We start from the raw sequence: 14,129 nt of genomic DNA on the forward strand, positions 1-14,129 counted from the left end.
CATTTTAGTTTTGATTAGCTTGGCTGCTAAAAAAGGTGTAAAAACAAGTTTGTACTTCTATTATTTTTTACACGTTTAACACCCAAAGGATATATAAATATCAGTATAAATCAGGAAATATGATGAAATTAATTACTAAAGAACCAAACCCCACACTCTAAAGCAGACTATAAGGCCATCTTTTAATAATAGGTGTTTTTTATCTAACCAAATGGCAGAATTCCTAGCAATGCTTACTCTTCAAATGTGGTAAGGAGTGAGTAACATACAATGCACAGCTGGAAATCCCATCATCACTGTTCAGGTCCCCTGAAAGTATGTGGTCTTCATATTATACAAACTATTTTCATATTCACAGGCTATTGGATGTCAGACTGGGGGAAGTAACATGGAAATTGAATCAGTAGGTGGTTAGATGTCCCTGATTTTACTAACTCAGTATTGCATGACAGTGCAAATGGACTGTGCACTGGTTAACTTCATTTAGGCATTTGCCATCAAAACCAGCCATAACTCATTTCATCAAAGCAAGAAACACAGTGGCACACTAGGTGTAACTGAATAAGGCTACGTTCTTCAGAAGTACTCTGCAGCATTTAGCTACCTTGGGGATTTTTTTCTAAATCAGAAAAACCTCAACCCACTACACACTTCACACCAAAAAATTATGGTTCCAGCCATTATCTCACGCAACTTTACAACTATTAACACACCATACCAGTAAAATCGTTTCTACTTCATTTCTTTCCTTAAGAAGGAATACATATTCATCGTTATAAATTCTGCTGATATCATCCTTCGCTCTTGCCAGTCTTTGCTGTTCTTCTTCCCACTTCTGTTGAGCATTATGAAATGTTTTCTCAGTCTCTGCCACTTTCTGCTGAAGATTTTCATTGAATACTATTGTTTAAAGAAAAAGAGAAAGAAAAAAGGTAGAAGTAGCATGGCAAAATTTACCAAGAAAAAAACAAAAACAAACACAATCATCATCAGTTCTTCTGTTTATTTTAATATCCTGTGAAACACTGCAATATTAACTCTCCAGCATCTTCACTAAGAAGACACTAGCAAATTTTGTGATAGCTCCTATCACGTTTTTCCCACAAGAACATAGGAATGTATGAGAGATTTTTAAAAATTAAAACACTTTTTTTCTCTTGGAAAAGAAAAAAAACCCTGAGATAACTCTTTGTAGGTCAGTTCCAAATCACCATATTCTGTGATTCTGTGAAATGATATCTTTATAGAATGGAGGACTTATTTTCAGATTGCTACATTTTGAGAGTTTATTTCTAAATGTCATTTTTGATGTGGGTACTAGTCTGTATCAATTAAATTTGAGCTCAGTTTAAATGACATTGAAGATAGGCACCTCTTCCATGAAAGAGACTGTAGATAAACCTAAGGCAGGTTAGATTACCATGCAAAGATTTAGCTTTTCCAAGGAAACTTAACTGCTCCTCAAGAGATTAAAATCTTCAGCCAACAAATGACCTGAGATGGGGAACATTGTATACACTCTTCTGTGAAAGCTTAAATGCCATGGAAGCCTTCATAACATGTAAGCAGCTTTATAGGAGAAAATATTTTACAATGGCTTTCTATTTTACTGAATACAACTAGCTGCATTGGCACTTAAGTCATCACCTCTTTGTAACAGGATTTTATTTCAAATCCATCCAAATTTTCTGACATTTCTTCCTAGTCAGAAAATAATTAAATGAAGAGAACACATTAAGATGACACAGAGAATCAGTGGACACAATGACAGGAAAGGACTGTCAGATGGAAGAAAATCAGCCCTGAATAAGAACAGCAGAAAAAATCTGGAGAAAACACTGAAGGGTACAAGGCACAAATGAAGCATTCTGTCTCAGGAGATATGCTGGGGTCATATCAAAGCACCATGTGAGGTGAGAAATGCTCCAAGGGGCAAAGGAAAAGAATCAGGAGATTATTAATTGCTAAAAAATCAAGCAGCAAAATAATTTGGTTTCTTTGGCACTTGTCACAGACATAAAAAGTTAGAGAAATTTCAGGCAATGGAATTCATTGTCAATTGACAGACTCCTAATTATTGACTATGGTATTGAAAGAAACTAACATATATGTGCGTTTAAGACATCCCTTGCTTCTGTAAAGACTCCTATTCCTTTTTGCTCTCCAGCCCTCTCACCACATGTTAGTCCATTCAGGAAAGTGACAGGCATCCCAGCAGACTGGGTTCTCTGTGCTGTGCTTCCATCAGCATCAGCTCCTCTTGAGTCCTGCCTCTTCGTATCTGCATGGCATGACTCTTACACTGGCAAGGAAACTAGCACACATGGAAAGAAACATAAATTTACTCTAGGTAAATCTTCCATTTGTAATCACAGAGAAATTTCCAAAGGGGGAAAAAATGCCTTCTTCCAGATTGCAATCCATAAGACATGTCATTTTTCATGTGTTTGCAACCCTTTCGATTTTTGATTATTCATGTGTTCTCCAAAGGAGTGAAAGTTCAGCTTTCAAAATATCTTAAAAATACTTGTTACTTTAAGTACTTGCAAGATCCAGACTCCATTTTGGTTCTTGGAAGGTTAAAATCTTCATGGAGTACTCCAAACTCTTCACTGAATATCAGTGGCTCATCAAAATCACAGATACATCTTCTGTACTAGATTAAATAGATATACTAGTTTAGGTAACTAAAAATGCACCTCACTTCCTTGTAAGTATGAAAAATCTCTCTGAGGAATATAAAGGATGTAAGTTTCTGAAAACAAAAGTAGTAGGAAATAAAAAGGTAAAACCTTCCCTTCCACCTAATAGTACCACAACACACATTATAAAAAAAGAAACAAACACAATGAGAAGAAAATAAACCAGACATGAACAAGAAAAGCTTGAAACATTTGAAAAGATGAAAGAAAATAGACATATGATGAGAACTTCTAGAAAAAAGCTGCTGGAAATAGAGCAAACAAATGAGCAGAAATTAATTTTTGCTAGTCTTTTTTTTTCTATTTTTTTTTTCTTTTTTTTTTTTCCCCCCCTCTGAAATGGAAAAGAACTGCTGGACACAGAGATAAACCGGATGTGAAGATGGCCACTGTGATTACAATTCTATAGACAGACAGGAAGAAATAACAGAAGGTGATGGACAAGAGGAAAGAAGGGTTGGAAGATTAGCCACTTAGTTCCAACCCACACATGAAACAGTAAGAGCTCTCAAAAGTAGCTGGATAAGAGATGGGAACGTAAAACAGATTAAAAAAAACCAGCAGTAACTAGAGAATTTAATTAAGTCCCTGCTTCCGACTTACCTTAGTGACATGAAACAGACCTAGCTTTTATTCCATCTTTACTCTTTTGAAACCTACCTTGCAGTTCCACAAGTTTGTTCCTTGCATCACTTAATTCTTCTTCTGCAGTACACATTTTCAGATGGGCACCTTTTCTGGCAACTGCCAACTCATACTCCAGACCTTGTCGAACAGCCTCTCCTCTCTCAATTTCTGACCGTAATTTGATTATCTGTTTTTCATAGTTGGACACCTAGAAAATAAATTTCACAAAATTGCTAATAATGTTCTCTTGAAAAAGTGTAACACATTACAGAAATACATCTACAGAATATTTTTAGAAGGTACTTGGAATCCCATTCACAGCTGCCTCCTTATTCCACTTGAATTTGAAATCCAATCTTGCAACTGAATGTCTATGCACATTTCAATACTTCATTGGTTTTTTTGCAAACTGATCCTTTTCCTAGATAAATTTCATGTACCTTCTAATATACCCCTCAATTTTTCAAAAAATACACTACCTTAAAAAAATTAACCATATGTTACTGCCATCTTCCTGCACCTCAAATGAAAAAATGCCACAAGAGAAACATTATATTCTGGACAATTTTCTGGTAACATTCAGAAAAACAGTCATTCTGGGATACTAGATTATCAGACACCTAGTAACTCACAAATATACATACAAGCATAAAATTCAGTCCAATAATGCTCAATAATCAAACAGATGCCATTAATGCTAAGACACAACAAACAAAGAATAGAAAACACTTCCAAAAGGAATCTTATACAGGCTGAAAAACAATATTTGCTGCCAAAAACTGGATTCAGAAAATCAAGTTCAAGATATTTCAACACAAGAAGGTGGAAAGCAAAATACATATTCCTTCAAAACATCCACAAAGTAGCAATATTCTTGTTAATGAGAACTTCACACATGGGAAATCACCCACATTACAAAGGATTTCCTTTATGATGTTGTAGCAAACTAGTGTTGAAATGAAGTAGCATTAAGAATATACTGAATTAATCTTTTCTTTAATTTGAATATCAGTTTCCCCACTAACAAACACAGGAAAAGGTTGGTACTAAGTTGTAATTAGTTTCAGTATATTGCTGCTAGGCACACTTCCCACATTTGCTAATGCTAATCTGGTTTAAACTACGCTGCTGAAGAAGTATTATTACTACTATAGGTAGCATTCTGCTCTACACGGTCTGCCAGGAGCAGTTGATGTGGGTGCTCATTCACCTGGTTTTGGCTAGATACAGCCAATAAATCAAGTTTGCTGTCCCATGTATATTTATTATCTGCGTATGTACCCAAATTGAGATGCCTGCTTCTCCCACAATGACTTGCTCTTGTGCTTCAGTTCCATTTTTATTTTACAATTAGCTTATCAACTGTGGTGTGATTGCAAAAAATGGATACATGGAACTATCTGGATTAAAAACAAACAAACCATCTCTTACTTGAGCTTGGGGTGCATAAGATTCTTATGCATTTTGCTGTTGAGAAGTGCTTGAGTTACCTACGCACCTTTAACTATTAACAATGACAGCAGAGGTGGTAACAGTATCTATGAACAGGTATGAGAGGTCCCTAGAGTGACACGTTTCTTGGTATTTTCCAGCTTCTGACTATGATTTTGATCCACCATGTGAGAGTATTGAAATAAGATGACATTCCAAGAGTAAAATAAGGCTAATGGAAAACAAGTCCTTACTTCTTGATTATGTTGAATAGTTAAGTCCAAATTTTCTTTTTTAGCTTGAAGAAGTTTCCATCTCAGACATAAAACAGCATCCAATTCCGATTCATTGCTCTTCTGTAGTAACTCACATTCCTCATTATGTAAGCTGCAAAATATTGTTGTTTTAAAAAAACATAAGCATTCCTTTTAAGGTTTAATGCTCCTTTATTTCATTTATCGGATTGTGGGTCCAAAGCTCTATACATTCTCTTAAGTAAAACTACACCAATTGTAACTTATTATGCAAAATGATGAGAGATGTAGAAGGAGTGACTCAATTGGATATGAACTTTGAATTTCCCTTGGTTGATTTAAACAGCCTTTTAATTATTTTTCATTATTTTATTAATACAATAAACTTCCAGGATGCTTAAAAACATCACTCCAATACCATATATTAAAATGACTAACAAGTTTCTGTTTGTCTCTTCAATAAGGCTCATTTTTTAACGTGGATTGCTGTCTCAAAAACATCACTGTCACAAATGCATAAATGTGGAAAAAAATAATAAATCTCACTCACACTTTGTTTTTAAAAATATATGCATCTAAATTATAGATAAACAGTTGATGACAAATAAAATACAAACTAAAGATCTAGTCCTTTAAAATACTCTGTTATTTTCACTATTTTTTCAGCCTAAAGAAAATCTACTTGGCAGGTAACAGGAGTTGCCTCTGAGCATCACTAGTAATACCAAAATAATCAAAACAAGCTTTTATGTAGGGAGTGAAAAATTAGTATAAAAATACATATTCAATTAACTAGTTTAATAATCTTACAATCAAGTATTATAACTTCAAAGTAGACAACTCAAAGGATTTCAGGAGCTGAAACTCAATGTTCACATTATTTGATATAAGTTGCTTTTTAAATTAATAGAACTGTGTATGAATGGCTGTAATAATCAGTTGCTCCACACAAAAGTGAACAGGGCCACTAAATATGAACTAAATTGTAAAAAGAAACATGGTTAAATTAAACAAAAAATTGGCATCATTTCATGCAGAGCTGAAAGTACTAAAAGAGCTTACCTTGGTCTACATTAAGTCTTAAGTATTAATTACAGAAAAAAACCACAGAAAATTACAGAAAAAATTAATACATTTTACAGAAAAAAATAACAAATTCCAGGATACTGGATTTCTCTAAATAAAAAAAAAAAAAAAAAAAAAAAAGTCACTTTACTCCTAGATTTATGTACAGGCACCATTAACATGTTTCACAACTAAAACCTTTACCTGATGATATGTTTTCTCACACAAGCTGACTAATACAAATGTCATCAACAAGGGGAACAGTATTCTAGATTAAATGTAGCCGTTAAAGACATTAATAACAAAAAATGATGAAATTTCAGGTTTTTAGCTACAGCCTATAAATATTTTATAATTTAATAAATTCTGTCAAATCTTCATTTGAAAACAAGATGGACTTCATCTGTGTGATCTGAAATAATTGTATGTCATAAGTAATTGTTCCACAGGGTGCCATGTACTTAACACATTTTCTGTTTCTTTTTTTTAACCTAAGAGATAAGGATCATTAAAACCCACATGTATTAACAAGTAATCCACTGGCACATTACTAGATTTCCATGTATCATAGCTCTTACCATGATACCCATACCCAGAGGAACCAACACTGTCCCAAAGGGCAAACAATCAGTACCCAGGTAAGTAAAACCACATACTATTATTTTAAGCAACGCTTAGCTAATGCAATAAGAAAATACAGTGGTGTGGTAGCGGCTTCAGGGGAGACAAAGAGTTAACACTGTCCCACCCCAAACCCCTTGTGAAGGGTGGCCCAGGTGTTCTGATTGGGTTTGAGTCCCTGAGGGGGGTTCTCCCTTGGTGTGCTTCTGCTGGTCCCTGACCCTGAACTCCACCCTCAAAGGTGGAAACCCTCAAGAGCTCTGTCCCTCAAAAACCCCTGCTGTGCCTCTATTCGGAGCTCTCTGTTCTGGATCTGAGTTTGTTCTCATGCTGAATAAATGGTTTCATGAACCAGGAGCCCGGCTCGTTGGTGTTTCATGCTGGTCCCCAGAATCCTGCTGCTTCCCTGGATGAGATCCTGAAGTTGCAAACTGCAACATGGTGGTAAGTCATAAAGGAAGTAAGAAGAATCTGAACAGCGAGAGTGAAGCCTTTTCACTTGTCCTAAAATCATGACCCACCCACAGTTAAGTGATAAAAAGGGGTTACCTTTATAAGGATCCTTAGGTGCATAATTTGCCAGGTGAAAAACATTGAAGATGTGGACATAGCATAACACCCATAAAATTTTTAGCAATGTTTAGCAAATTAGCATATCTGACAAAAATCCGCAATTACATACGTAAGTAATAAGGTAGTTTCCTCCCAATTCAACCTTCCTTGAATTCCCTCCTTTTAGGTAGGAACTAAACTTTGTTTATGAAAATGTTTCTCAGAGAGGTAGTTTCAACCTTGGTGTGCCCAAAATCTAACCCTGGACCCTAGGTTGCAGACACTGGGGAATTTATTTTGTCTTTCTGTCTAACAGAGTACATAAAATGCTAGCTACAAATACTATGATAGGCTACACAGCTACAAATATATGTGTAGAGAATATAGAAAACATATAAAAGGAAGAAAAAAGGAAAAAATAATTTTGTTTCAAGAGCACGTGTAAGCAGGAGCAGGAGCAGGAGCAGGAGCAGGAGCAGGAGCAGGAGCAGGAGCAGGAGCAGGAGCAGGAGCAGGAGCAGGAGGAGGAGAAGGAGAAGGAGAAGGAGCAGGAGCAGGAGGAGGAGGAGGAGGAGGAGGAGGAGGAGGAGGAGAAGGAGAAGGAGAAGGAGAAGGAGAAGGAGAAGGAGAAGGAGAAGGAGAAGGAGAAGGAGAAGGAGAAGGAGAAGGAGAAGGAGAAGGAGAAGGAGAAGGAGAAGGAGAAGGAGAAGGAGAAGGAGAAGGAGAAGGAGAAGGAGAAGGAGAAGGAGAAGGAGAAGGAGAAGGAGAAGGAGAAGGAGAAGGAGAAGGAGAAGGAGAAGGAGGAGGAGGAGGAGGAGGAGGAGGAGAATCACTGAATTTTGCTATTTCTATACAACCAGCAGGTTTTTACAGTCAGATTTTAAATAGTGACAAATAGCTCTCACAGTTAAGATAAACAGAATTAATTAAAGTTTACTTTAATTGTGACAAAGATCAAACACCTATCAGGTTAAACAAAGTAAGAGCCATGTGCAAGACTTACAACCAACCTTTCCCCCCCACAGCCATTGCAGAAAGCCCTTCTGGAACCCCATGACATTGCTCCCAAATGGAGACAGAAACTACCTCAGTCATGTCTCCTATACTCATGTGAGAATTCTTGCACATCAGATGGCAAGTAAGCACACATACAATGATGAAGTGACTGCTACCAAAAATTCAATAAAATAAAAAACTCCTTAAAAGCAATGTAGCATTAAGAAGCAGGCATTCTTTTTTCAGCCAGACACACAAGGCAGTAGCTCCTCCTGCAGTCTTGCATGTTGAGTATAGGAAAGTTCCTGTTTATATACTGTAATATATATATATTTTACATGCATGCTCATTGATTGTCCCAGAATAAAAATACACATTATAATCGTTTCCCCACTATCATTTAAGTATTTTCCCTCTCCTTTATATATGTATTCTTCTGTCCTGGGGGTCCCTCTGGTAGTCCATAGTGGTCAGGGACCCCAGTGTTAGAGTTCACATAGTCAAGCTGTCAGGGCACGGCAGCTGGTGAACTTCCAGTTCTTCTTACACAATGGGCATTGTGCAGTTCCACAGGCCAATGGTTTTAGGAGAAAAAGCATTGTGTTAGCTCACCAGGTGTAGACAATTTATCATCTGGTAACATGACAACAGCAATGGACAAAGGAAGGGCTACAGATGGCATTTATCTGGGCTTCTGTAAAGCCTTTGACAACACCCTCCTCTCTAAATTGGAGAGATGGATTTGATGAGTGGACTCATCACTGGTGATATGAGAACAGTTGGACAGTAACATCCACAGGGTAGTGATTAATGGCTCAGAGTCCCAAAGGACATCAGTGACAAGTGGTGTCCCTCAGCATCTATACTGGGACCAGTATTATTTAGTATCTTCACTAATGACACAAAGGGATCAACTACTTCCTTAACAAGTTTTCAGATGGTACCAAGCTGAGTGGTGCAGTTGACACACCTGAAGGATGGGATGCCATCCAGGGGAATCTGAACAAGCTCAAGAAGTGGGCCCATGGGAGTCTCAGAAGGGATACCAAGACCCAGTACAAGCACTGCACCTGGGTCAGGGCAAGCCCCGGTACCAGCACAGGCTGGGGATGGACAGATCAGAACAGCCTGACCCAGAAGGACTTGGGGGTGCTGGTGGGTGAGAGGCTGAACATGACCCAGCCATGGGCACTCCCAGCCCAAAAAGCCAAACATGTCCTGGGCTGCATCCAGAGCAGTGTGGGCAGCAGGGCAGGGAGGGGATTCTGCCCCGCTGCTCTGCTCTGCTGAGACCTCACTGCAGTGCTGCATCAGCTCTGCAGTCCCGAGCACAGGAAGGACATGGAACTGCTGGAGCATGTCCAAAGGAGGCCCAAGAAGTTGATCTGCGGGATAGAGCACTTTTCCTGAGGTGAACTGGTGAAAGGCTGTGAGAAATGGGTTTGTTCAGCCTGGAAAAGAGAATGCTCCAGGGTGAGCTAATTGTGGCTTTCCAGTACCTGAAGGAAGCCTACAAGAGAGATGGAGAGAGACTATTTACAAGAGCAGGAAGTGACATGACAAGAGAGAATGGCTGTAAGTAAAAAGAGAGTAGGCTTAGATTAGATATTAGAGAAATCCTTTACTGTGAGTGTGGTGAGGCACTGAAACAGATTGCCCAGAGAAGCTATGGTTGCCACATCCCTTGCAGTTGGCCCAAGGCCAAGGTGAATGGGGGTCTGAGCAACCTCATCTAGTGAAAGGTGACCCTGTCCAGAGCAGAGAGTTGCACTTCAATGATCTTTGAGGTCTGTTCCAACCCTGGCCATTCCATAACTCTTAGATCTAGTAACTGTATTGACACGGCATAGCTTGCATGTATCACACTGTATCTGGTTCTTTTTCAGCCTGAGTTACATAATTCCAGGGGTCTAGAAAATAAATCACAAAAAACAAGAACTATGTTACTGGACTTAAAAATACAGAAATGAAGCTTACCTTCTAGCTTCTGTAACAGTGCAGCTGACTGGAGAGGATGAACTCATGATGGCCAATAGGTAGTTTTTAAGCTGCATAAACTATAAACTCTGGAGAATGAATCATTGACTGTGTATACATTTACTTAGCAAGCCTCCAAGATGATTCTCCCATATCATAAAAACATTAAAATCTGTAACACAGACATGCTTTTGTTTATTTGGCAACATAGTGAAATAATAGTTTGTTAATACTCACAAGCAATTAGAAAACAGTGTTACTACTATGGCATGTGAACAACTACCAACTATAATTTTACAGTTATAGACAACTATGAGAACTGTACTTCTAGTCCTCTAAGCTTAAATAATGTAGATCAACATACACATATATAGTAACATAGCAGAATATCCCCTGCCAAGGTTTACAGAATATCAGTAAAAAATATTTTGTTTGCATACATTGATCCTCTGTCTTGTAAGAATATTAAAAACTCCATTTCTCCTAAAAAAAATTCTGTTGAAATGCTAAACCATGATTGCATGTACTAGGTTTGCTGTCTGGTAACAGCCTTTAACACAGCAAGTCTTCCAAGTGTTTTACAAACCTGGAATTTTCTATTTGAACGTATTTTTATTGTTAATTGTAATAGTTGGGACTATACAGGAGGAATACAAAATTGAACTATAACTCCTCTCACCTTTAGAATGAAGCACTAACTTAGAGTTACAGTATAAAAGAAATCAATATAGACAACATATTTATAATGCAGACCTTAAAAAAATCCATTGTTTACATCAAGTTGCACAGCAAACTCTTTAATGACCTCTTTTCATTAATTAAAGCAAGGTAACATGAAACATAAGCTGTATTCAACAGTCAATATTAACAAGCCATAAAGGTTTGTTTTTGAACATGATAGCAGATGGACATCCATATTAAAGGCCCAAATAGGAAACTTGCCTGGACTCTATTTTGCCATCCCTCCTTTGCAGCCACATGTTCACAGAATCATAGAATAAGCTGAGTTGGAAAGCATCCATTAGAATTATCAAGTCCCAATCCTGGCCCTGCAAAGGACACCCCAAGAGTCACCATGTGCCTGAGAGCATTGTCCAAATGCTTCTAGAACTCTGTCAGGCTGTGCTGACACCAGTTCCCTGGGAGTCTGTTCCAGTGCCCAACCACCCTCTGGGTGAAGAAACATTTCTGAATATCCAACCTAACATCTCCCCTGACACAATTTCAGACCATTCCCCCAACTCCTGTCAGTAGTCACCAGATAAAAAGGATCAGTGCCTGCCCTTCCCTTCACCTTATGAGGAAGTTGTAACTGCAATGAGGTCTCCCCTCAGCCTCCTGTAGGCTGAACAGACCAAATTACCTCAGCCATTCCTCATAAGGCTTTCACCAACCTTGTGGCTAAATGCTAAATTCAATGCTAAAACTCTAATGTATTTTTTATATTGTGGTGTCCAATAACAACAGTTGGTATAATATATTAATATGAACTGATTTTACTCATTCCAGTTGCTGCACTAGAAATATGGAGAAGAAAAAAATGCATTTCTGCTTCAGTCTATAATTTTAACAGAAAATGAAGCAAAAAACAATTATTTCTAAAAACTCTGAGTTTTTGGTTGGGGGTTTTGTCTTTGTTTTGCTTTTACAGAAAAGCAGTATATTCATATAGAATAGCTAGATGGAGCCTTTGTGATTTTTAATGTCTATGTATTTGAATTCACCATAGTGCACGTGTTCATAAGACTCAAAACACAATAATTGCCATGCAACAGTCACTCATACTCGTAAAGAAAACAACATAGCTTCCTTTCCATCTCAAATGAGAAAATAGTTGAAAGCCTCATTTTCAGTGCATAGATTATGGTATTATCTCTAGGCACATATTAAGTTTCATTAAATTATTGGTGACTTGCACAATGAAAGCTTTAACTTTACATGAGAGAAGAAAATCTCGATAAAGTACTTGTAATACTGTATTCAACAAAGATTAATTGCTTTGATAAAAAAGAAAATGAGGTATCCTGGTATAGAAAACTATACCTCTATCAATTGTGCCAAATTTTGACATTAAAACATATCTCTGAAAACTAAGAAATTAGTTTTTCATACCACCCATTTCTAAATAGTGATTGCCAAAAAAATGTATTTGGCTTTATACCAAAATCTGAACAGTAGGAAAAGAAAATGGTGCAACTAAATGCAGCAGAAAAAAAAAAAATCTATCTCAAAACATAAGCAAAATCTCCTCTGACACATCCACACCACCTAGAAGTTTTAGAACCTTCTGAAATGACTTCTAAGTCTTTTAATAACCTTGGGAGGGGGAAGGAAAACAGGGAATATCTAATGACTGTTTTGTGGGAATGCTAATGATTTTGAATATACAACATTTCTCTGCTAAGATGCACATACATAGTTTACTAGAACACAAATGTATACACTCCAAAAGCATGCTATTTCAATTAGGGGGGAAAAAAAAAATTACTGGGCATGGAGCGGCTCGTAAGAGCTCCACAATCAAACAAATCAAACAAAATAGTTAAGTTTTTGCTTGAGGAGGTAATACATTCGATGGATGTTACCTACAAAACTTGTGTCATACATATTCTACTCACGAAGTTCTAAATATGCTTAACTAACTTTATGTAGGCCATTGACTTAGACTGGATGTGGAGAAGGAATTTTTTACTGTGAGGGTGTTGAGGCACCGGAACAGGTTGCTCAGAGAAACTGTGGATGCCCCACCCCCGGCAGTGTTCAAGGCCAGGCTGGATGGAACTCAGAGCAACCTGGTCTGGAGGGAGGTGACCCAGCCCACGGTAAAGGAATGCAACTGGAGGATCTCTAAAGTCCCCTCCAGCAAACTAAATCTAATCAAGATGCGCTAATTTAAAACACGCAAAGCCAGGCGGAACTACCATACCTGTGCTGCAACCTATAAAAGTTCACCAGTTTCGGCTGAACGAACCACTAGCTTTTCACTAACGCAGGCTGAAAAATTTTAAGCAAGCAGAAAACCAAAGTAGCAGCATCCCTTCGCTCCGCTGGCGCCGGAGCGGCGCTGCCTGAGCGCACGCTGTGTCGGCGGCTTCGGCGCTTTACCTGGCAGGAAGGGCTGAGGGAACAAGGTCAGAACAGAGCTCCAGCAGCAGCACCCCGAGGCCGCTCCGGGCAGCCGGGAAGCGCCGCGCCGTTTCCAGGTGCCGCCAGCAGGGACGCGGCCGGCGCGGAGCGCCTTCCCAACGGCAACTTCCGGCCGCGGCGTAACGTCATCAGTGGGCGGCGCGGCGGCGCGCGCAGCCCCGCGCACGGGTCCCGCACCGCCGGCCCCGGGCGCGTCCTGGGCCTTCTCACCTCCGAAAATATGAAATGCTTGTGGGAAATTAAAATGACCGATTGACATGAGCGCCAGATTGAGATGTGCATGTCCTCGGATTCGGGGCAGCACATTCTTCAGTGAGATTGTCAAGAGAAGCAAACTGAATGTTTATCTTGATTCTGAGGGGAAAAAATATATTTTGGGAGACCGTGAGACAAAAATCGCAGCAGGGTGGATGTGGGAGACTGGCTACAAGGTTACCACTGCGCAAAAGGAAAGGTTCTTTGAAACATCTCAACTGAGAGATTTCAAGACCCAGATGTAAACACATGATGTCAAACAACAGCGTAAGAGAGTGAGCAAATAAAATCCACCCCACCATACCCGAGAAAAGTGGACAATAGCAGTAACATGTCAGTGGTATATCCTTCAAGGTAAAAAAATGAAGTTTTAATGAAAGGAAAAAAAAACTGTAATATTTTCACCCTCTGAGATAAAGTCTCCAAACTTCATTTATAGTTGCTGACTTGATTTCTATAATTGGCTTTTACTGATACTGGGTTTTTCTGCTTCTCCATCATG

The 14,129-nt window shown here is 38.6% G+C and overlaps 1 protein-coding gene across 1 annotated transcript in view; it reads right to left on the reverse strand.

Moving 5' to 3' along the window:
* CCDC171 (coiled-coil domain containing 171) overlaps positions 1-13,464 on the reverse strand; it is a 155,518-nt gene extending 142,054 nt beyond the window's left edge. Inside the window, exons 1-6 of the mRNA XM_058827369.1 lie at positions 13,331-13,464; positions 11,168-11,274; positions 10,226-10,397; positions 5,015-5,147; positions 3,363-3,537; positions 719-900 (exon numbers count right to left, since the gene is read on the reverse strand). Coding sequence (XP_058683352.1) covers positions 719-900; positions 3,363-3,537; positions 5,015-5,147; positions 10,226-10,302 — 567 coding nt within the window. The 5' untranslated portion in view covers positions 10,303-10,397; positions 11,168-11,274; positions 13,331-13,464. The remainder of the gene's footprint in view (positions 1-718; positions 901-3,362; positions 3,538-5,014; positions 5,148-10,225; positions 10,398-11,167; positions 11,275-13,330) is intronic.
* Between the last annotated feature and the right edge of the window lie 665 nt (positions 13,465-14,129).

Source organism: Poecile atricapillus, chromosome Z (genome assembly GCF_030490865.1).
Source record: "Poecile atricapillus isolate bPoeAtr1 chromosome Z, bPoeAtr1.hap1, whole genome shotgun sequence".
Lineage (NCBI taxonomy): Eukaryota > Metazoa > Chordata > Aves > Passeriformes > Paridae > Poecile > Poecile atricapillus.